This window comes from Hypomesus nipponensis, chromosome 20 (assembly GCF_054491055.1).
Source record: "Hypomesus nipponensis isolate SF chromosome 20, ASM5449105v1, whole genome shotgun sequence".
NCBI lineage: Eukaryota > Metazoa > Chordata > Actinopteri > Osmeriformes > Osmeridae > Hypomesus > Hypomesus nipponensis.
In genome coordinates, this window is record NC_140380.1 from 7145001 (window position 1) to 7165233 (window position 20233).

The 20233-nt window shown below is 49.6% G+C and overlaps 4 protein-coding genes across 13 annotated transcripts in view; 2 read left to right on the forward strand and 2 right to left on the reverse strand.

Annotated features, from left to right (window-relative positions):
• The window catches only part of taf1 (TAF1 RNA polymerase II, TATA box binding protein (TBP)-associated factor), a 20013-nt gene extending 12752 nt beyond the window's left edge, over positions 1-7261 (forward strand). For 3 of the 5 annotated variants that reach the window (XM_084684202.1, XM_084684204.1, XM_084684205.1), the window contains 12 exons: positions 811-909; positions 1202-1379; positions 1798-1865; positions 1990-2112; positions 2301-2393; positions 3429-3513; positions 3631-3698; positions 3815-3931; positions 5436-5531; positions 5747-5975; positions 6207-6384; positions 6563-7261. In XM_084684202.1, the coding sequence (XP_084540328.1) occupies positions 811-909; positions 1202-1379; positions 1798-1865; positions 1990-2112; positions 2301-2393; positions 3429-3513; positions 3631-3698; positions 3815-3931; positions 5436-5531; positions 5747-5975; positions 6207-6384; positions 6563-6791 (1563 nt within the window). In that variant the 3' untranslated portion in view covers positions 6792-7261. Of the gene's footprint in view, positions 1-810; positions 910-1201; positions 1380-1797; positions 1866-1989; positions 2113-2300; positions 2394-3428; positions 3514-3630; positions 3699-3814; positions 3932-4815; positions 4921-5435; positions 5532-5746; positions 5976-6206; positions 6385-6562 lie in introns of all 5 variants that reach the window. The other 2 variants (XM_084684206.1, XM_084684203.1) reach the window with 2 other exon arrangements.
• A 137-nt stretch (positions 7262-7398) lies between these two features.
• LOC146246157 (uncharacterized) lies at positions 7399-11207 on the forward strand. Its single transcript, XM_084684215.1, has 9 exons — positions 7399-8094; positions 8193-8295; positions 8518-8697; positions 8982-9069; positions 9527-9603; positions 9719-9790; positions 9869-9940; positions 10106-10283; positions 10393-11207. Exons 1-9 carry the CDS (start codon positions 7806-7808, stop codon positions 10495-10497), a joined length of 1164 nt encoding a protein of 387 aa, XP_084540341.1. The 5' UTR covers positions 7399-7805; the 3' UTR covers positions 10498-11207.
• Positions 10873-16959, reverse strand: LOC146246158 (zinc finger protein 711-like). The gene is made up of 8 exons (XM_084684208.1): positions 16782-16959; positions 14884-14989; positions 14295-14759; positions 14020-14175; positions 13759-13896; positions 13439-13570; positions 13121-13264; positions 10873-12999 (listed from the first exon to the last, which is right to left on the reverse strand). Exons 2-8 carry the CDS (start codon positions 14960-14962, stop codon positions 11822-11824), a joined length of 2292 nt encoding a protein of 763 aa, XP_084540334.1. The 5' UTR covers positions 14963-14989; positions 16782-16959; the 3' UTR covers positions 10873-11821.
• Positions 16960-17100: 141 nt separating this feature from the next.
• LOC146246159 (SLAIN motif-containing protein-like) lies at positions 17101-20217 on the reverse strand. Of its 6 annotated transcripts, none has more exons than XM_084684213.1 (8): positions 20083-20217; positions 19158-19691; positions 18868-19007; positions 18597-18734; positions 18257-18400; positions 17998-18168; positions 17746-17901; positions 17101-17601 (listed from the first exon to the last, which is right to left on the reverse strand). In XM_084684213.1, the coding sequence occupies exons 2-8, from the start codon at positions 19679-19681 to the stop codon at positions 17312-17314; spliced, it is 1563 nt and encodes a 520-aa protein (XP_084540339.1). In that variant the 5' UTR covers positions 19682-19691; positions 20083-20217; the 3' UTR covers positions 17101-17311. The 6 variants fall into 6 exon arrangements, with proteins under 6 accessions (XP_084540339.1, XP_084540338.1, XP_084540335.1 ...); XM_084684212.1 differs by having other exon boundaries at positions 19158-19695; XM_084684209.1 differs by having other exon boundaries at positions 19158-19715; positions 19805-20216.
• Positions 20218-20233: the final 16 nt, after the last annotated feature.

The window sequence follows — 20233 nt, forward strand, 5'->3', positions numbered from 1 at the left end:
TCTCTCGATCCCCCCTCTCTCTCTCTCTCGATCCCCCCTCTCTCTCTCTCTCGATCCCCTCTCTCTCTCTCTCTCTCTCGATCCCCTCTCTCTCTCGATCCCCCCTCTCTCTCTCTCTCGATCCCCTCTCTCTCTCTCTCTCTCTCTCTCTCTCTCGATCCCCCCTCTCTCTCGATCCTCTCTCTCTCGATCCCCTCTCTCTCTCGATCCCCCCTCTCTCTCTCGATCCTCTCTCTCGATCCCCCCCTCTCTCTCTCTCTCTCTCTCTCGATCCCCCCTCTCTCTCGATCCGCCCTCTCTCTCTCTCTCTCTCTCTCTCTCTCTCTCTCTCTCTCGATCCCCCCCCTCTCTCTCTCTCTCTCGATCCCCCCCCTCTCTCTCTCTCTCTCTCTCTCGATCCCCCCTCTCTCTCTCTCACGATCCCCCTCTCTCTCTCTCTCTCGATCCCCCTCTCTCTCTCTCTCTCTCTCTCTCTCTCTCTCTCTCGATCCCCCCTCTCTCTCTCTCTCTCTCTCTCTCTCTCTCTCGATCCCCCCCCTCTCTCTCTCTCTCGATCCCCCCTCTCTCTCTCTCTCTCTCTCTCTCTCTCTCGATCCCCCCTCTCTCTCTCTCTCACGATCCCCCCTCTCTCTCTCTCTCACGATCCCCCCTCTCTCTCTCACGGTCCCCTCTCTCTGGACCCCCCCTCTTTCGCTCCCCTCTCTCTTTCTCTCTCTCCCCTCTCTCTCACGCTCCCGCCGGCACAATCCGACGGCAGTGATTTGGCCCGGCGTCCGGTCGGGCCTCTGACCTGTCGTCTCTCTCTTCCAGAGGCCGCACAAGTCCATCCACCGGAGACGCACCGACCCCATGGTGACCCTGTCCTCGGTCCTGGAGAGCGTCATCAACGACATGAGGGATCACCCCAATGTGAGGCCTCACACTCAACTCACACACTGTATCACGTCTGTCACTCGTCGTTTTTTGGGGGGTACAATTGTTTTTTTTTTTGTGTGTGTACAGTGTCCTTTACGTGTGTCCATTTAATTTCTTATGCAAGTGATGAATCCAAAATACAGTTTACATTTAAATGGATCGTATTGCAATAAAACCCTTTTTGAATAGCATGCAAACACCACAAGGCCTGACTAGGCCGGACACTCAGACATTCTCCCCACCCCTCGGCCTCCTAACCATGGTAACCCCCCCCCCCCCCCCTCAGACCTATCCCTTCCACACCCCGGTCAACGCCAAGGTGGTCAAGGACTACTACAAGATCATCACGCGGCCCATGGACCTGCAGACCCTGAGGGAGAACGTGCGCAAGCGCATGTACCCTTCCCGGGACGAGTTCCGCGAGAACGTGGAGCTCATCGTCAAGAACAGCGGCACCTACAACGGTACGAGCGTGGGGCCGCGGGAGGAGGGGCGTGGCCTGGGGGAAACACAGGAGGGAGGGCGTGGCCTGGGGGAACACAGGAGGGAGGGCGTGGCCTGGGGGAAACACAGGAGGGAGGGCGTGGCCTGGGGGAAACACAGGAGGGAGGGCGTGGCCTGGGGGAAACACAGGAGGGAGGGCGTGGCCTGGGGGAAACACAGGAGGGAGGGCGTGGCCTGGGGAACACAGGAGGGAGGGCGTGGCCTGGGGGAACCCAGGAGGGAGGGCGTGCCCTGGGGAACACAGGAGGGAGGGCGTGGCCTGGGGAACACAGGTTGGAGGGCGTGGCCTGGGGTCGAGATCACCAGGATGTTGCTGTTTTTATAGTAAACTGAGCATTTTCTGTTGTGTTTAATATGTGTGTGTTTGTGTTTGTTCAGGGGCAAAGCATCCAATCACCCAGGTGGCTCAGTCCATGCTGGACCTCTGTGATATGAAGCTGAAAGAGGTGAGGGGTGATCGTCTGTCTCCTTTTTGCTCCCATCCCCCCCCCCCGACCCTCCACACCCTCCCATCCTCCGTCTCCGTCCCCCCTGTCTCCCCCCTCTGACCCTGGGTCTCGTTGTGAGCAGAAGGAGGACAGGCTGGTGAGGCTGGAGAAGGCCATCAACCCACTGCTGGACGATGACGACCAGGTGGCCTTCTCGTTCATCCTGGACAACATCGTCACACAGAAGATGATGGCCGTGCCTGACGTGAGTGGAACCCTTGCGATTCGATTTCCAACGTTAAATTAAAGGAATTGTGAAAGTCAAATTTGACACTTCTTTGTATGACTGTCTGCACTGAAATGAGCTCACTTAAACTAAGAGTTCATTTAGAATATGAAAAAAAATCTTGTTATCTTTTTAAAAGGTCTTTTTTCTTCTTGTTCCCTCCCCAGTCATGGCCGTTCCATCATCCCGTCAACAAGAAGTTTGTCCCAGATTATTACAAAGTCATCGTCAGCCCCATGGATCTGGAGAACCTCCGCAAGGTGAGCCGGGGTTCCAAACCAGCTAGCAGACAGATGGAGGCAGAACGGGAACAGACCACTGCTCCTCAATACCCTCTCCTTCTGTGTAACCTCTCTCGCCTCCTTCTGTGTAACCTCTCTCTCTCCTCCTCCTGTGTAACCTCTCTCTCTCCTTCTGTGTAACCTCTCTCTTGCCTCCTTCTGTGTAACCTCTCTCTCGCCTCCTTCTGTGTAACCTCTCTCTCTCCTCCTGTGTAACCTCTCTCTCTCCTCTTCCTGTGTAACCTCTCTCTCCTCATCCTGTGTAACCTCTCTCTCCTCATCCTGTGTAACCTCTCTCTCCTCCTGTGTAACCTCTCTCTCTCCTCCTCCTGTGTAACCTCTCTCTCTCCTTCTGTGAAACCTCTCTCTTGCCTCCTTCTGTGTAACCTCTCTCTCGCCTCCTTCTGTGTAACCTCTCTCTCTCCTCCTGTGTAACCTCTCTCTCTCCTCTTCCTGTGTAACCTCTCTCTCCTCATCCTGTGTAACCTCTCTCTCCTCATCCTGTGTAACCTCTCTCTCCTCATCCTGTGTAACCTCTCTCTCCTCCTGTGTAACCTCTCTCTCGCCTCCTTCTGTGTAACCTCTCTCTCCTCCTGTGTAACCTCTCTCTCTCCTCTTCCCGTGTAACCTCTCTCTCCTCCTCCTGTGTAACCTCTCTCTCTCTCCTCCTGTGTAACCTCTCTCTCTCGTCCTTCTGTGTAACCTCTCTCTCCTCCTTCTGTGTAACCTCTCTCTCCTCCTTCTGTGTAACCACTCTCCCCCTGTGTAACCTCTCTTTCTCCTCCTCCTGTGTAACCACTCTCCCCCTGTGTAACCTCTCTCTCCTCCTCCTGTGTAACCTCTCTCTCTCCTCCTGTGTAACCTCTCTCTCTCCTCCTGTGTAACCTCTCTCCTCATCCTGTGTAACCTCTCTCCTCCTGTGTAACCTCTCTCCTCTCCTCCTCCTGTGTAACCTCTCTCCACTCCTCCCCCTGTGTAACCTCTCTCCTCTCCTCCTCTGTCTCCCTCCACCAGAACATCTCCAAACACAAGTACCAGAACCGGGACGTGTTCCTGTTCGACGTCACTCTCGTCCACACCAACAGCGTCAAGTACAACGGTGAGCGCTCTCAGCTTTCCTACACAGCAGCTGGGATGTCAGCTTTTCATCTGACACAGTTGAGTTCATGCATCATATCCTGACTGACAGATGTGTGTGTGTGTGTGTGTTTTTAAGGTCCAGACAGCCCCTACACCAAAACCGCCCTGGACATCGTCAACGTATGCAAGCAGACCCTGGCAGAGGTGCGACCATCTTCCTCTCACCGCACCGGCTTGTCCTTTTTTACACTGTGCTATGCGTCGTCACGACGACCGTGATTGACGTGTCACCCTCTCCGTGTTGCGGTGTGTCCCCGCAGTACGACGAGCACCTGACCCAGCTGGAGAAGGACATCTCCACGGCTAAAGAGGCCGCCCTGGACGCAGCCGACCTGGACGGCCTGGATCCCCTCACCCCGGGACCCTACACACCCCAGGTAGGAACACACACACACACACACCCCAGGTAGGAACACACACACACACCCCAGGTAGGAACACACACACACACCCCAGGTAGGAACACACACACACACACACCCCAGGTAGGAACACACACACACACACACCCCAGGTAGGAACACACACACACACACCCCAGGTAGGAACACACACACACACCCCAGGTAGGAACACACACACACACACCCCAGGTAGGAACACACACACACACACCCCAGGTAGGAACACACACACACACCACACTGGACCTGAGTCACTAACGAACACCACCACCCTGGGTTTCTCCATCTCCGAGGCTACTTTCCATCTTTGGGCCCTTTCACTGCAAACCCTAACAAAGGAACGTAACCACATTTTTCAAACTTGAAGCTACTACTGGAGAACAGGATTTAGAAGATTCTAGACCCAGCGTGCTTGACGCTAGCTCACCCGTCTGAGCTGGGGCCGTCTAGCTGGGTGAAGGGGACCGCTGAGAGTCGATGGATCCACCATGCTGTTTGTTTTCGCAGTGCAAACGCAAGGAACAGCACATTTGTTGTCTTTGCCACAAACCCCACACCAGGTGTGCGACACGCTGGTTTAGCACATGCTAGGCTAACGCTAGCCTCGACCCAGTCTCTCTCTATGCTGTGCCTTCTGTGACACAGTCGTGTTCCTCCTGTAGCATTCCTAAACACTGTAGCTTTTCTCTTCTCTTCTGCCCCTGTGATTTTTTTTCTTTCTTTCCTTTCCTTGTTGGTTTTCTTTCTTCATTGCTCTGGCTCTCTCTCTGTCTTTCTCTGTCTCTCCCTCTCTCTCTGTCTCTCTCTCTCTGTGTGTGTGGGGTGGGGTGGGGGGGTGGGTGTGTTTGCGGGGCCAGCCGTCTGATCTGTTTGACAGCGTGGGCTCAGGGGGCCTGCAGAGAGACGCGGGCCTGTTCTCTGAGGGACCTCTCCTGGCCGCTCCAGAGAAGAGAGGAGGGCAGGTACGGAGCGAGCGAGAGAGAGAGGGAGACAGCAGTCTGTCCGGGGGGGCCATCTCACCTCCACTGCCCTCCCCTCACACCCGCCTCCTCCCTCTCCCCCCCGTATCTGCCTCCATCCTTACCCCCCCCCCCTCCCCCTCCCCCCATATCGCCACCGCGCTGTGGAGTTTGGCCGTCAGACTTGCCACTGGCAAACCCCCGAGGCCATTCCGGAATGTCGTCTTGTGTTTGGCAATGACAATCTCCTTACCCAGTTTCATTTCTTTGAATTTGTCGGGATTTTTTTTTTTTTTTTCTGCACTACATTTGTATCGCGTCTGCATGTCATACCAGCTTCAGTTTAAAAAATGCGTCGTTACCCATCTTTTAAAATTTAATTTTCCTCTTTCATTTTTTTTTTTAAACTTTTTTTTTTTACAATTGAAAAAAACCAAATCAAACCACAGCTTTTCCACTTACCGAGAGCAGCCGTGGTCAGTCAGGGTAGTCCAACCTCGTGTCTGCCTGCCCCTCAGGGTCGCCACGGCAGGAGGCTAGGGGAGGAGGAGTCTGACGTCGACATCGAAGGCTTTGAGGAGGACGATGACGGCAAGCCCAAGACCCCTGCTCCTGTAAGCCCCGCCCCCTACCCTCTCCCGCCCTCGTAACTCGCTCGCACCCCCTCCCTCCGAGTGCACTCTGACGTGGCTGTGTCATGACATGCAGAAAAAGACCCGGATGACACGTTGACGCGGGCGACACTACCAGCCTCTCTCACTCCCCCACCCCCCTCTCCCCTCTTTCTCATCTCCCCACCCCCCCCCCCCCCCTTTCCCCCCTTCTGCAGGCGGAGGACGGTGAGGGCGACCTGGACGACGACGAGGACGACGAGGAGATGCTGCTGCCGCCCCGCCGGCGTCTGCTGGGCCACGAGGACGAGGAGGAGGACGAGGAGGGGGAGGAGGAGGGGGGCTTCAGCCGGGGCCAGCCCCAGGCCAGCGTGCTCTACCAGGACCTGCTCATGTCCGACGGAGAGGACGACGCCAGCGAGGAGGAGGGGGACAACCCGTTCTCCTGTGAGTGGAGAGGGAGGGGGAGAAGGGCAGCGGGTAGGGAGACCTGTTGGATATTATAGGGGGTGGAGTGCCTTGCCCAAGGACACAACGTCATTTTTCACGCCGTGGAATCGAACCGGCAACCTGCTGATTCATAGCCTGATTCTCTAACCGCTCAGCCACCTGACCCCCCCCCCGCACCCCCCCGGCTTCCCTTTCTAACCGTCCCTCCCCTCATCGTTTCCGTCCCAGCAATCCACCTGTCGGAGAGTGGCAGCGACTCTGAGCGGGAGGTGGAGCTGCGGCCCCCGGCTCCGCCCAGGCCCCACCCGGAGACGGCCCGTATGGGCCTGGAGCAGGAGGAGAGCATGATGTCCTACGAGGGGGAGGAGGGGCCCGAGCACACGCACATGGAGGACAGCAATGTCAGGTACGGCGTCCGGAGCGGGGCGTAGCGGCCGGGTGAACACCCCCACTACCCCACGTGCTGTCGAGAGGGAATGACCACACACATCTAAAGGCTTTGGAATAATCTCTCTCTGTGTCTTTCTCTCTCTTTGTATTTCTCTCTCTCTCTGTGTTTCTCTCTCTCTCCCTGTCGGTCCCAGCTATGGAAGCTATGAAGAGACTGACGGCCAGGCTCCAACACAGGCCCCGGGCATGGGCAACGGCGAGGGCTATGGCATCAGCGAGGAGGAGGAGGAGGAGGAGGAGGAGGAAGACGCTCAGAGGAGGGGCCCCAGCGTGCTGACCCAGGCCCAGCTGAGCGAGGACGACGAGGACAGCGAAGAGTTCCGATCCATCGGGGGGGACAGCGACGTTGAGTCTGACAACTAGTAAAACCTTCGGACCCCCAACTCTTCTTTCTCTCTCTCTCTCTCTGTCTCTCTCACACTCGCTCTCTCTCAATCCCTTTCTTGTAACAATTTGAAAGCAAACATAGTATGTCTGTCTTCACCATTCATGTATTGCTGGCCTTGAGAAAGCTTACAAAGAACGTCATCGTACAAAGAATGTTTGAATTCCAGACTTGATGCTTTTAATCAAAGTCTTCTAAATGGTACATTCTTTTCAATGTACCAGAACGTGTGTGTGTATATATAAACTTGTTTTTTGTTTTTTTTACGCTCATGTAAGTTGCCAACGTAGCAGTGCATTTTGTTGTTGATATTGGACTTGTACAATCTCAAATGAAGCTTTCGAAGCAAGTTGGATAGTTTGATCTCATTCTTGCAACTGTACAGCTGTCAAGGTTTTTTCAGTTCGGTGCTTCGCTGAGGTGAATAAATGCTGACATGAAGCCTTTATCTGTTTTTGTCCATGGTTTAATCAGAAACGGGTGACGTCATCCTTCTCTCACCTCTGCTTGACTTGCTTGAAATTGAAGAAGCTAATGATTTCATGACAGAATTGGTGCCATCCCAATGTTTTCCATGTGCCATAAATCTGCATTCCTCCGCTTGCCAGTCGGTTCAGCCCTTCCAATCACCAACTGTCGTCCACTCCCCTCTGGGGTCAGAATATGGACTCTGAGCGAGAGCAATCTTGTGATAAGTATTGGATTAGTTGCTTATTTTAGACAAATTCTTTAGATTTTATAAAGGGGTGAAATAACATGGATTCAAGGTTTTGCCCCCCTGCAGGGTTAAGCTGAAACTCAAATTGTAGGTCTCAATCAGAATTGCAAACGAGTATGTATGTCAAGTACAAACTACACAATTGGGTAAGATTGCGTTGCGCATACCCCCCCCCCCCCCCGAGCAGGCAATAAAACATAACCCTTGATCACCACCTTAGCTTTCTATTTACACCAAATGCTGCTGGTGCATTGAAGGAGCGAGCCAGGGCAACATGAAGCTGCTCATATTTTCAAGTTTAATGCTTCTGGTCCCTGTTTCTGTTATCGGACAAGGTACAACTACAATTGATCCAACTACTGCAACTGGTACAGCCACTACAACTGGTACAGCCACTACAACTGGTACAGCCACTACAACTGGTACAGCCACTACAACTGGTACAGCCACTACAACTGGTACAGCCACTACAACTGGTACAGCCACTACAACTGGTACAGCCACTACAACTGGTACAACTACTACAACTACTACAACTGCTCCAGTTCCCACAACAGCAGATGGTGAGTAGTGGACAGTCTTGTTTGGTGTTCTCCTGCTCCGTACTGCGACGTCCTGAGCGAAGGTGGGCCGTCTCATGGGGTTGTGTCATTTTCTTAAGTCTATTGTAGGGGAGTCGGGGACTTCGGACCATGCAATGAAGCCTTGGCCGAATGCAAAGGAAACAGCCTGTGTTCCTGTAAGGATGGCAAGCCGTTTTGTAGGTACGTTATGACGCTTTGTACGCCATCTCTCAGCTTGAGTCGTTTCTCTCTGGTGCGTCGTATAAACAAGAGCTACTTCCGATCATGTGTCACAGCTTTGACCATGTCCTCACATCTGCACTGTCCATTATGGTTGCCTTGTGAGAGACGACATTCATGTCCATTCAGGGATGTTTCCCGTTTGAAGGAAACCCCATGTCAGGTGTGGTCATTTCTTGGCAGGTGCAACAGCGATAAAGACCATTGGTTCATGGGTGACAACTGTGAGCAGAAGTGGACCGTTGTGACTTTCGCCCTGGTGGCGTCTCTACCGGGATTGGCTCTCGCCGTCATCGTCGGCGTCACAGTCCAGATGGTCCATTATTTCAAAAAACCTGCCAAAGCGCCGAAGGATACGAAGGGGTGAGAGGATGGCAGTCAGTGATTCAGACGGGATGAGAGACCTAAATGAAGTCTGGGAGTCAGGCGGCTGAGCGGTTAGGGAATCGGACTAGTAATCAGAAGGTTGCCGGTTCGATTCCCGGTCGTGCAAAATGACGCTGTATCCTTGGGCAAGGCACTTCACCCTACTTGCCTCGGGGGGGAATCTCCCTGGGTTTACTGTAAGTCGCTCTGGATAAGAGCGTCTGCTGAATGACTAAATGTAAATGTCTGAACCTGTCATTTCGTATTGTTCCTCTTTTCAGCGCAAAACGGCCACAAGGGGACAATTACGTAGATCCGAACAGTCAAGATGGCGCGTATACTAACTTGGTGTTTGCTGGCGACATGCCAGTAAGTAGCACCACCGTACACCACCACATGCTGTAAATTGATTCACAGATAGGAGGAATATTGACTTGACTGTGTTTTTCGTAGTTACAGAATGTCATGGGCCATATCTTAAGGTTAATGTATCTGATCCTGACAGTCAAACATTCACCAGATGTGAGGCGTTTTTCCGTCATGGGCAGTTAAACCCATGTATCATCTTGACTCACATCGCCATAAAAGGGTGGGGGCTGAAAGTCAAACCACAGTGTGAAGTCACAAGCCTTTGAAAAAGACGATATGAAACCAAACATACTGTGCCTGAATACCAAAGCATTTCCGTCTCATTTTTGTAAATAACAGCATGAAAATGCCCACATCCAGAAATGATCCGTGACGCTAGGTGGACATCTCTTCCCTGTTTTGTGTCTTGAATGTTCCTCCTCAATAACTCCCCGGCTGGTTATCTGCCTGCTTTTAGAGTCGTCCCAAAGGTCCGTTTGTGCAGCCCACGCAAGAGAAGCTCCCTATGACCATCCGCCCAAGCGTGCCTTACAGGTAACCTCCTCCTCCCGGCTCCTCCCTTCTATAAAGTGCTCTTGAAAAGACATGATCGGCTTGGACGCTCTTTGAAATGGCGACACTACCCTGATTTTTCCTAAATTCTCTTCAGCCCTCAGCCGAATGTATTGCGACCTCCCTTGGACCAGCCAACTCGACCCACTCCAGGATATCAGCCGTACAAGTATTTATCTTCTGTTTTCATTTTGTATTCAGTCCATGTTCTTGATATGCTCTTGATTTAGATTTTGATCTCTTTCAGCACTCAGCCAAATGTTATACAGCCCTCTTTTGATAGGAAGCCCACGATCAATCCAGGAAATCAGCCATACAAGTGAGATGTTTTTATGAATTTTTTTTAAGGTGCTAAAATATTGCACGTTATTTTACTTTAGTACAACAATTCAGTCGTGTGTCCTCCTGAATAACATCGCATGATAAACATCTGCTTGTTCCATGTTGCGTGGCTGCTCCACAACGTTGCGTTTTGTGGTTGCAGCATTGCCACCGGCCTCACCCAGCCCATCGGTAATGGACGCGCCCCCTCAGTCAGAAACCCCTACGAGGACAGAGCGCCACCCGTAGATCGCTATGACGACTACAGACCCTCCCAACCCGTAGATCGCCGTGACGACTACAGGCCCTCCCAACCCGTCTCCAGACAGAGCAGCATGATGGTGAGTGGGCGCGCTGACACGCGTCACAGTCGTGAGATGGTGTGAGACCTAACCCCTACCAGGGTTTGCATCCTAGAGGTCACGTTGACTGACGTGTTTGGTTTCTTAGGGAGGAGGTTACCCTGGTCCGACACCCCCTGCTCCTGCCTACACTGCTCCAGACTACAACTCCAGGGCCCAGTTCCCCCGGGCCCAGATGGGAAGGCCCATGTAGGCCCACACTGGGGGACCTCCGCCACACCAATGAACTATTGAGCAAATACGCAACAATTGTTTTCACAGATGTGTACCACTGAAACCATATATTCAGTCAGCCAATGTGTTCTTATGAACTCAAATCATTTTACGAGCAGTGAGGCAGTGCTTTTGCCATCTTATCGGAAATCAGGTTTTCATAATCCTTTATTCATATGGGTTTATTCAATTTAAATGTAATGTTTCTATATATTTAAGAATATTGTGGGGACATAGTACAATAAGAGTTCTGGTGGAGGTTGATATATAACATTTACATTTTCCTTTTCCTTTGTGCTATTGAATCTTTACTCGATCGCGGCAGTAAAAATAAAGGGGGGCATGATAGACGTGCTCTTTCAAATAGTTATTCTTTAATCATCAGGTGTTAAAAACTCTTAAATTAATAAACAATAATTTGACCCTTTTTTATTAAAAGGGCTGAATGCATATGGCCTGAAATGAATCAGAGTCGACATGGTGCGATGCAGGCGAGAGTCGAGGTTGCACAACATGTATGGCTTCTGTTACAAGCAGAGCTACTGTTTTGGTTTGCAACCTGTGGTTAAGTTCTAAAAACCAGGGTAACTAGGAAATTGATATGGTATACAGTGACTTCAACGTGAATCATTATGTGAAGATTTGTAAAAACCTGATATTGTAAAGATTAAAGGAACACTGATCGTGTTATACATGATTCATACCTGATACGATGAAGATGACGTTGGCTCTGGGCGTTTGCTACGTGGAGGGGGGAAAAATATAGTTTGACAAATGTTTTCTTCCAAAGCGTTTGTATGAGCAGAGACCCAAGTGAAAAGCTGGTTGCCCACATCCATCTTGGACAACATAATAGACAAGATTTTTTCATTTTTTTTTTCAGAATTAATCATGATCAATTGTCATTACTTATTGCTAGCTTTGCTAAAATCATACAAACTGAGTCACTTTCAGAGGTCAAAGTGAAGGTTACAACCAACATTCATGGCATTCATAGAGTACATATATTCTAGTACGTGACACTTAAACCCAGAATCCAATACATTTTCAATTCAGACAACTATAAGAAAACGTGTTTGCTGCGATGTTAGTCAGTTCAGAGTGGGCCTGGTTTCTGCCTGGTGGAAACGACCCCACGAGTGAGTACTTGATGAGAATTTGAGGGGCTACAACGTTAATAAATATCGAAAACGGTGAGCAAATGATATTTCTTTTACCATTTTACAAATCATTTCCCTGCTCTAGTCAGACGGAGAATGTTCTGGATGGGGAAGAGAGGGTGTGTGTGTGTGTGTGTTAAAGCTCTACATTAAAATGTCCTTGTGATGTCTCACGATGTGCTGGCTCTTTTCGGACGGCCTCCGGAAGCCCTTGGTGCAGTAGTCGCAGCGGTGAGGGTAGTCCTTGGTGTGGATGGAGATGACGTGCCGCTTGAAACCCGACGCGTCCGACGAGCTGTACTCGCAATACTGGCACTGGTACACCTTGCGTCCGCTGTGCGTTTTCATGTGCTTCTTGAGCTCCAGCTGGTGCCTGAAGCCTCGGCGGCATCGCTTGCACTTGAAGGGCAAGTCTTTGGTGTGGACGGACAGGATGTGCCGGCTGAGGGTGAAGGGGTCGGGGGTCTTGAACTCGCAGTGGCGGCACTGGTGCAGCCGGCCAACCTTGTGGGTCTCGGCGTGCTTCTTGAGCTCCGAGGGCCGGTGGAAGCCCTTCTCGCACGTGTCGCACTTGTGAGGGAAGTCCTTGGTGTGCACCGAGATGACGTGGCGCTTCAGGTCGCTCGAGTTGGTGCTCTTGTGCTCGCAGTTGGGGCACTGGTGCGTCTTGTGGCCCTGCAGCACGTCCATGTGGCCCTGCAGCTCCTCCTCGTCGGGGAAGGCCTGCGGGCAGTGGCCGCACTTGAACGGCAGCTCGGCGCCGTGCTTGCTCTTGACGTGTGTCTTCAGGTTGGACTGGTCGGCGCAGCGGAAGTCGCAGTGGCGGCAGTGGAAGGGCTTCTCGCCCGTGTGAGTCCTCATGTGCTTCTTGAGCTCGGACGGGTGGCGGAAGCCCTTGGCGCACTCCACGCACACGTGCGGGAAGTTCTTGCTGTGCACGGCCAGCATGTGCCGGTTGAGCAGGCCCGGCTCGGCCGTCTCGTAGTCGCAGTACTTGCAGCGGTGCATCTTGGGCTCCTTGTCGCGCAGGATGAGCTTGTTGGGGCTGAGGGGGCTGGCCACGCAGTAGCGCCGGGTGAACTCGGTGAACTCGGGCACGCGGTCGTTCTTGACGGTGAGCTTGTGGCTCTCCAGGTGGTTGTGGAAGTTGATCTTCTTGTTGGTGGTGAAGTCGCAGTCGGTGCACTGGTACTTCTTCTTGAGCACGTGGTCCGGGTGGTTTTTCATGTGGCACTTCAGGAAGCCCCGCGACCGGAACTTCTTGCCACAGATGTGACAGGGGTATACGGTCAGGGGCTGGCCGTCTGGGCCGATGATCACGGCTGAGGACACCAAGAGATGGAAGCATGAGTTAGCAGATTCACATCCCCCCTTCTCCCCCCTCCCCCAAACCAAAAACTGTCAGAACAACGTTGAGGACTTTGGAAACGCCCGCCTTTGCACCTGTCTGACACTGGCGGGCTTCTCCCTTCCTCTTCTTCTTGATCTTCTGTTTGAGGGCTCGGCTGGTGCTAAGACTATCGCTGATCTTCAGGTAGTGTCCCCCTCCACTGGTTTTGGTCTCCAGTCTGGATTCCAGACCGTTACCTGAGAAGAGAAAAAGAGAAGGGTAAAGGTTTTTGTTTTTTTAAGTGACTTGAATTTGAGATTGTTTGCTAAGCCTCAAACTATAGATGCTATACGAGTTCAGACAATCCTTCTTATTTGTTATATTTAAAGCACCATCAAAGTTTGTTGTGCCGATAAAACACAGAGTTTTACCATAGGCTGCAGCCCAGGCTACAGGGGCAAAGTTCTTTTGGCTGGACTCGTCCAGCACGTCCTGGATGGCAGGGGCCTCCTCTTCTCCAACGATCACCTCCATGTACACCTCATCGGCCATCTCGCTGCAGTCTACTCACACACAAGGACATCAGTCAGGCATTTGCAATTGCAACACAAATTAATTTGTTCTGTTGGATGGATTGTGGAGAGAGAGACAGAGAGAGAGAGAGACAGAGAGAGAGAGGGAGGGAGGGAGAGGGAGAGAGAGAGAGGGAGGGAGGGAGAGGGAGAGAGGGGGAGGGGCTAAAGAGATTTACTCATGTCCGCCTCCTCCTGAGATGGGTCCTTCACAGCCATGTACACCATCTTCTCCCTCGACATCTTTCCCATACTTCCTTGTTCCAGCACGGCATGGCCGTTCTGGAAATCGCTCTCCGCCACGATCTCCGTTCCACCTTCACGCAATGATGAATGGGGCAGAGGTTAGAGAGAGAGAAAAAAAATTGGATGGGTGTATTTTTTCTTCAATGGCCCACTTCCACAGCTTCACTGACAAGTGTGATAACAGGGGCCCTCACCGATGTCCACGTCATCATCGGTCTCGGCTTTGAAGATGTACACTTTGATGACCTCGGAGTCGTCTCCCTCTTTAGAGCTGTCCTCCTCCTGCAACACCCCAGTGCTCAGCTTGAGAGGGGAACCCTCCATGTGCAGCTTCTCCCCAACATCATCCACTGGGAAATAGAAAAGTACACGACTTGTATCTTACCGTCTGACCCAAACGTCTCGAGTCGGACGATTCCTGACAAAGATTGCGAAAGGACAAAGAATGACGATGAAACATTTGAATTACGAGAGATCATGAGGTAGTCTTCAGAGGCGCTCCTCTCGTCCTCGTCGTCCTGTTCCTCAGAGTGCGTGGTGACGACAGAGTCGGCCATGTCCTCCTGCTCCTCGTGGACAAACGTCTCCGAGTCGCAGTTGGAGACCAGGACCTCCTCCGAGACCATCTCGAAGACCTGGTCGGGAACACCGGCGGATTCCTCCATGAGGCCCGTCGTCAGCACGTGGTGGTTGGAGTCCAAGACCTCCTCGATGGCCACTTCGGCCCCCAGGACGGACTCGCCGATGGAGATGCCATCCGCCTCGACGGCCCCGTCGCCGCAGCAAATGTCCGGCCCCTCCACCACCTCGGACACCAGCTCGTGCTCGAAGGCAAAGCCCTCGTCGGTCTCCACGTCCGACACGAGCACGGCCTCGGGGACGGACACGATGATGTGGTCTCCGTCGATGTGGGCCATGCCGCCCATTCCTGCCACTGTGTGGAAGTTATGGTTTGGAAGTAATGGTTTGACTCAGTGATATCTCAGTATGAATACTGTTGAATTGTACACATATTCTATTCAATAAAATCGGTTTCACACACTTGGGTCATAACTTACCAAAGTCCTGCATAATGACTGTGTGGGAAAGCTTCGAGTCTTGCATTTGAAAGTTCAGCACATCTCCACACTGGTCCATTCTATTAACTGCTTTAAGTCAGGGTTCCTGCAGGTTTCAGAAAGTCAAATTTAAGACCTTTTAAGACCATAAAGATTGAAATTTACGACCTACACGACGCATTACCTAAAAAATATTCCATTCAAATTCTGAAAAAAATCATTTTATTTCAATAAATGTAGTCATTGCAAAAGCAGACCCCTCACCCACATCCTTAACCACTGAGCTATCAGGGATCATAACAATCTCCGCTCCACTGAACATTTAAATTTGACGTTGAACTATCTAGTTGTAACAACCTGCAGAGATGAGTTGTCAGAAAAACAGAAGAAATCAGGGCTACCCTGGTAGCTCACTGGTTAAGAGTGTGTACAATGAAGCTGGGGCTTGAGTTCAAATCCCACTTGCACCTTGCTTTCCTTGTCAGTCTACACAGATAAATTATAATATAACAGATCATCTTTGCTTTATCTTAACAAAAATCCCACTTTTCTTTAAAAGTTACATATCAATCAACTTAGACAGTGATGGGGGAGCCATGACTGGAGGGGGGAGACCTTGTGTGCAGGGGGGGTGAACTAGATTCGAACCCATGCCACCGTGTTGCATGCAGTTGTTTTAAAGATAGTCATGTATGTTGTGTTTGTCCTCTAGTAGTGAAAATTGAAAAACATTTTGATATTGATATTTGACATTTGATATTAATGGAAATAATAGGTTTGGAGGTGATATAGTTACAACTGCCCCAGCTGCGGCTGGTGCAAGCACTCACAAATTGTACCCTCTCTAGTTTAAATATAATTATGCCATTCTGACTAGAGAGCAAATGTACTCATTAGTAACCTGAGTGTTCAATCAGCATAACAGCTCTCTTCGGATCTGTGTGGGGATGAATGTGGCTGGCTTATCAACAGGATAAGAAAAATGTACGCATCAATTTGTAATTTCACAGATATTCCACTAGAAGGCAGCTAGTAAGTCACGTAATATGCACAGTTTACACTGTGGGTTCAATGGGTGAAGAGTACTCTTGCTGTAGCTAGATGGATGGCACTACCTCCAGAACCGACATGTCTGCAGCGTATCATAATAACATTAACTTTCTCGGGACTGTGGAGGTGGCTTACTGCCAGATAATATCGAATCCATTGTGAATAGTTATTAATAGAACAGAAAACAGACACTTTTTCAGACCGTAATAAAGGCCACCCATGTTTAATTTCAAATTGTAGCTAGCTAGCAACCTAGCTAGGTCTAAGCTTGACTAATGTATGAATTCAGCTGGTAAGCAAAACCTAGCATGAAATTCGATTTGAAGCAGGAAGCCTACGCTAGTTAATAGCTAACGTTATTTAGCTAGAGCTAGCTACTACCACTTTCAATTGCTACCTGGCTAGCTAGTAGCTAGCAAAATAACTAGCTGGCTAGCTAGCTAGATATGCATCTACTGGCCAAATGGCTAACGTTTGCTAGCTACATTGCCAGTCATTTGGGTCTAGCGAGTAGCGTGAGCTAAATCGGGTAGCATTTAGTTAGCACAATATATACTAGCTATCTAGCAAATTAGCACAGAAGGCAGCGATCAGCAACACTCAGGCTACAGAATACCGAAATAAATAAATTTTGCTAGTAGCTATTAATGAGATGTTTAGGCAAGCAAATGTCGATGGTTTGAAATGGCGTAAATACTATTGTTCCTCGACAGCCATTTTTCTATTTAGCTTCCTAGCTATAACTGCAGTGTCGGCCATTGTATTATTTCAGGAGGTTTCGAAGGCCCTCACTAGGCCTTAAATAAACAACCAGTCGTTATATTGCGATGAGTGCATAATGCTCTTACCAGACCGAGACGTAATATTTGTTCATTAAGTTCAATTTTCCAGTAAACGTTGTCTTTCTTCTCCGGACATACGGAATTAGGTTATATTTGCCATGGTGCGTATTCAAGGCCTGGTCGCCATTGTAGATCCTGAAGGCTGTTTTCGAGGCCTGAACCAATCACACAGCCCGCTGTTAGCACGGAGGGGGGAGGGGGTCCAGCACAACCGTTACAAGCATAATGCATTAGTTTAGCATTCAAATTACTTGTCTTTCCTGGAGCCTAATATGAAATATCAAGAATGGAACTGCGAATGCATGCAACAAGAAAAAACGATTTGAATAAACTGATTTTATTTCGGAATTTACGGTACATTCAGAACGTAATACACAGGTATTCCTCCCTATAAACAATTTTTTTTTTTAATTATAAAGTAAACATATTGCTGTAAATTCAAAAATGGGTACAAAAAATCTCGGCTCAATTTTGTATTGTTTATTCTGACTCCACGACTTTTAAAGCATGTGCCTAGTTGTTTATGTTGATTTGTTTTACCTCCGGGCAGGCTGCCCAATTCTGCCCCATGCTAGGGTAGTGGATCTCTCAGGGGAAGCATAAACACGACTATGATTTGACAGGTACCCTTTTACCGAGAGCTCCTTCCCAGGACACTGAATCCTAATGTTTGAGGGGCTCAGAGACTGGGCTCTTTGCAGCCCCCTAACGGATGCAGCTTGAAACGTTTCTCTCAGGGAGTTCTTGGTTCCAGACACTGGACCACTGTAAACCGTGGTGTTGACAGAGTCGGACACAGATCGGCCAGTATTTCCAGGCATGGCACCTAGAAAGTAATCATATTTCTACATTCATTTTATTTGTCAAAAAAAAAAAAAAGTTCATTCCATCTCAGCAATGATATATTATTATGGTCTGTATCAACCTGTGATTAAAACACTTTAAATGGGCTAAGATAATCCATGAGCACCTGAATGAGGTCTGACAGGGTAGGTCAGGGTGGTGTGAAGGTCTGAAGGATGCTGACTGTGATCCTCCACACACCTACTCTTTCGGACAGCCTGGAGTGAGCGTAGGCTGGTACGAGGAGCCGAGTCCAGGTTTGGCATGCTGTTTCTCAGAGCCGCTAATATAAATAACAAACTTCTCAGTCATCTTCGACTTCCCATTGTCAAGTGGTCAAAGTAACCGTTGCATGTGCGGTGGGCCGTGCTCTACTTACCTCTGCCCTGTGCAAGCTTAAGAAGCTTAGACTGAGCCACCTGGTGGGTAGACTTTGGCAGCTGTGTGGCAGATCTGTTATGGTGACCCATCTGCCCAGTGGACCCGGTGAACTGGCTCACAGGTGAGCATCGAGGGGGGGCAGCAATGGAGGCGCAGTCCTGGCGTAAACCTTGCAGAGTCAAAATGTGCAAAGTTGAACAGTGTGCAAAATCTACAGAAGGCTTCTAATTATATGACAGAAGGATTCCAACACTCACTCTCCTCCTGCATTCGAGCCATGATCTGGACATCAGTGAGGTCTTCCAGTCTGTAATCCATGGTAATGGAGTCCTCAGAGGAATGCAGTTCACTCGAATCTTTGCTTGGCGGTGAATACAAAGCTAGGGAGGCCTTGCTGTGATCTGCAGTACAAAGGCAATGATAACACAAATGGATCAAGATCAGTAACTATTCTCACTCAGGCGCTTTTTTTGTTTTTCTTTTATAGGACTGATTCATGTTTCAGGCATTTTGGAAAAAGTAATATTGCATATTCCATAAAAATAAAAAAAACAATCAAAAAGATTTTCGATTGTTGGTGTCCTGGCGATACCGTACCTGAGCAGTCAAAGGCTTGATCCATATTATCCGCTGATTTGTTGCATCCAATGTAAGATGATCTCTTACAGTGTGTTACAGGGAAGGTTATGGGATGTCTATAGGGACTGGTGTTAAAGAACCTTCTCAGCCTTGTGTCTAAAAAAGAACAAATAAATAAGAAATGACGGGTTCGTTCGGGTCAAGAAACGACAACATGCTATATCAAGATTGACTGGGAATATTTGTTCATGTGATAGGGTTGGAATATTTGTGTCTATGCAGAACTTACTTTGGTCCAACATGTTAATAAGTGTGAGACAAGCCACCTCTGTTTCTGGGCTGTGGTTGTCCAAGACTTTTCTGTACCACTTCACAGGAGACTCCACATTTCCTTCCACAAATGCATGTTTCTTTGGAGATTCATATAACCTTTGAACCAATGACATGGATTGGGCTTTAGGATTTAGCAGAGCGAACGTACTGTAATTGTGGTCAATTGCATTGAATAGCCAACAAAGTTACTTGGAAGGTTTCGACAAATCCTTCAATCACAACAGTTAAGTCACGCAGACACATTACCAGCGCTCTTCATCCTTTATCACTGAGCACATCTCCTCATCCAGGACTTCCACCAGATCCAGAGCAGACTGTGCTTCTTCTGTCTCCGGCTCACAGCTCTTCTCTCGGCCTTCCTGTCCCAGGGTCCCCTCAAATGCATCTTTGCAAGAGTTACCATGCAGCAAGTGTCCTTTGTCCTTCCCCAGTCTGCTCATGGAACTTCCAGCAGTAGGAGACTGGTCATCCTTACTGTCCAATTGTACATGCTCAGAGTCCCCCCAGACACTGTGATTTAGATTTTGCTCCAGTCTTGTGGGACAGATTTTGGGCACGCAAGAGTAGTTGAGGCTATTGTCATTTAACAACTGTTGTCTGTCGGAAGGGTTATTTTTCCAATCACTAAGTGCTTCGTTTTGGATTTCTAGTTTCCGAACTAATTCCTGTAACTTGCACACTTCCAGCTCCATAGCAGCTGTGTCTTTTTCCAACGTTGAGCTTGATGCCTCTTCCTGATTCCAGAGACCCTCCTTCTTCACTGACTCCATGGCAGAACAGCTACCTGGGAACACCATGACACCTCTTAAAATCAAATCAAAAGTTAAATCCTTGTCATATGTTACTCTTGTAATGTTCACAGCATTAGTGAAAATCCACTGTTGTCTACTGACCTAGATTTAACTAGTTAAGCACTGCATGAGACACTCAGCAGATTGGTTGGATTTAAAGAGCAACGCCAGTCTTTATGTGGATTAAGTGTCTTGACACACTGCCTCTTGAGGAAACCAGAGCAACGTCAACGCAGCGTCAGAGCTAGGGATCGGTGCCAAGACTTCACTATAGGAACCAGCCCGTTTGTAGCTAGCTGTTAGCCTTCCCAAATAGTAGTTAGCCTACTGCTACTAGGTATCACCAATTATTGTACTGTAGGATTGTACATAGCACTAACCCGTCTAGTTGTCAATGTTACTTTAGTGTATCTCCTAAATAAATTGTCCAATCCATTAACGTTTGATTTACGTCTGCTCGCTTTTAGCTTGAGTTGGTGTCTGCTGACGGCAGTTTGCTGTTTATCTATAACGATTCTACACACGTGTTCC

Excerpts from the sequence above, each read along its gene's own strand:
- LOC146246158 (XM_084684208.1), bottom strand. The coding sequence starts at position 14,962 with ATGGACCAGTGTGGAGATGTGCTGAACTTTCAAATGCAAGACTCGAAG. Across the intron at positions 14,176-14,294 it reads AGACTACCTCATGATCTCTC|TGGATGATGTTGGGGAGAAG; the intron begins GTAATTCAAATG and ends TCTATTTCCCAG. Across the intron at positions 13,571-13,758 it reads TCAGGAGGAGGCGGACATGA|ACTGCAGCGAGATGGCCGAT; the intron begins GTAAATCTCTTT and ends GTGTGTGAGTAG.
- LOC146246157 (XM_084684215.1), top strand. The coding sequence starts at position 7,806 with ATGAAGCTGCTCATATTTTCAAGTTTAATGCTTCTGGTCCCTGTTTCT. Across the intron at positions 9,070-9,526 it reads TGTTTGCTGGCGACATGCCA|AGTCGTCCCAAAGGTCCGTT; the intron begins GTAAGTAGCACC and ends GCCTGCTTTTAG. Across the intron at positions 9,941-10,105 it reads CCAGGAAATCAGCCATACAA|CATTGCCACCGGCCTCACCC; the intron begins GTGAGATGTTTT and ends TTGTGGTTGCAG.
- LOC146246159 (XM_084684209.1), bottom strand. The coding sequence starts at position 19,708 with ATGGTGTTCCCAGGTAGCTGTTCTGCCATGGAGTCAGTGAAGAAGGAG. Across the intron at positions 18,401-18,596 it reads TCAAGCCTTTGACTGCTCAG|ATCACAGCAAGGCCTCCCTA; the intron begins GTACGGTATCGC and ends TTTGTACTGCAG. Across the intron at positions 17,902-17,997 it reads TAAGCTTGCACAGGGCAGAG|CGGCTCTGAGAAACAGCATG; the intron begins GTAAGTAGAGCA and ends TATTTATATTAG.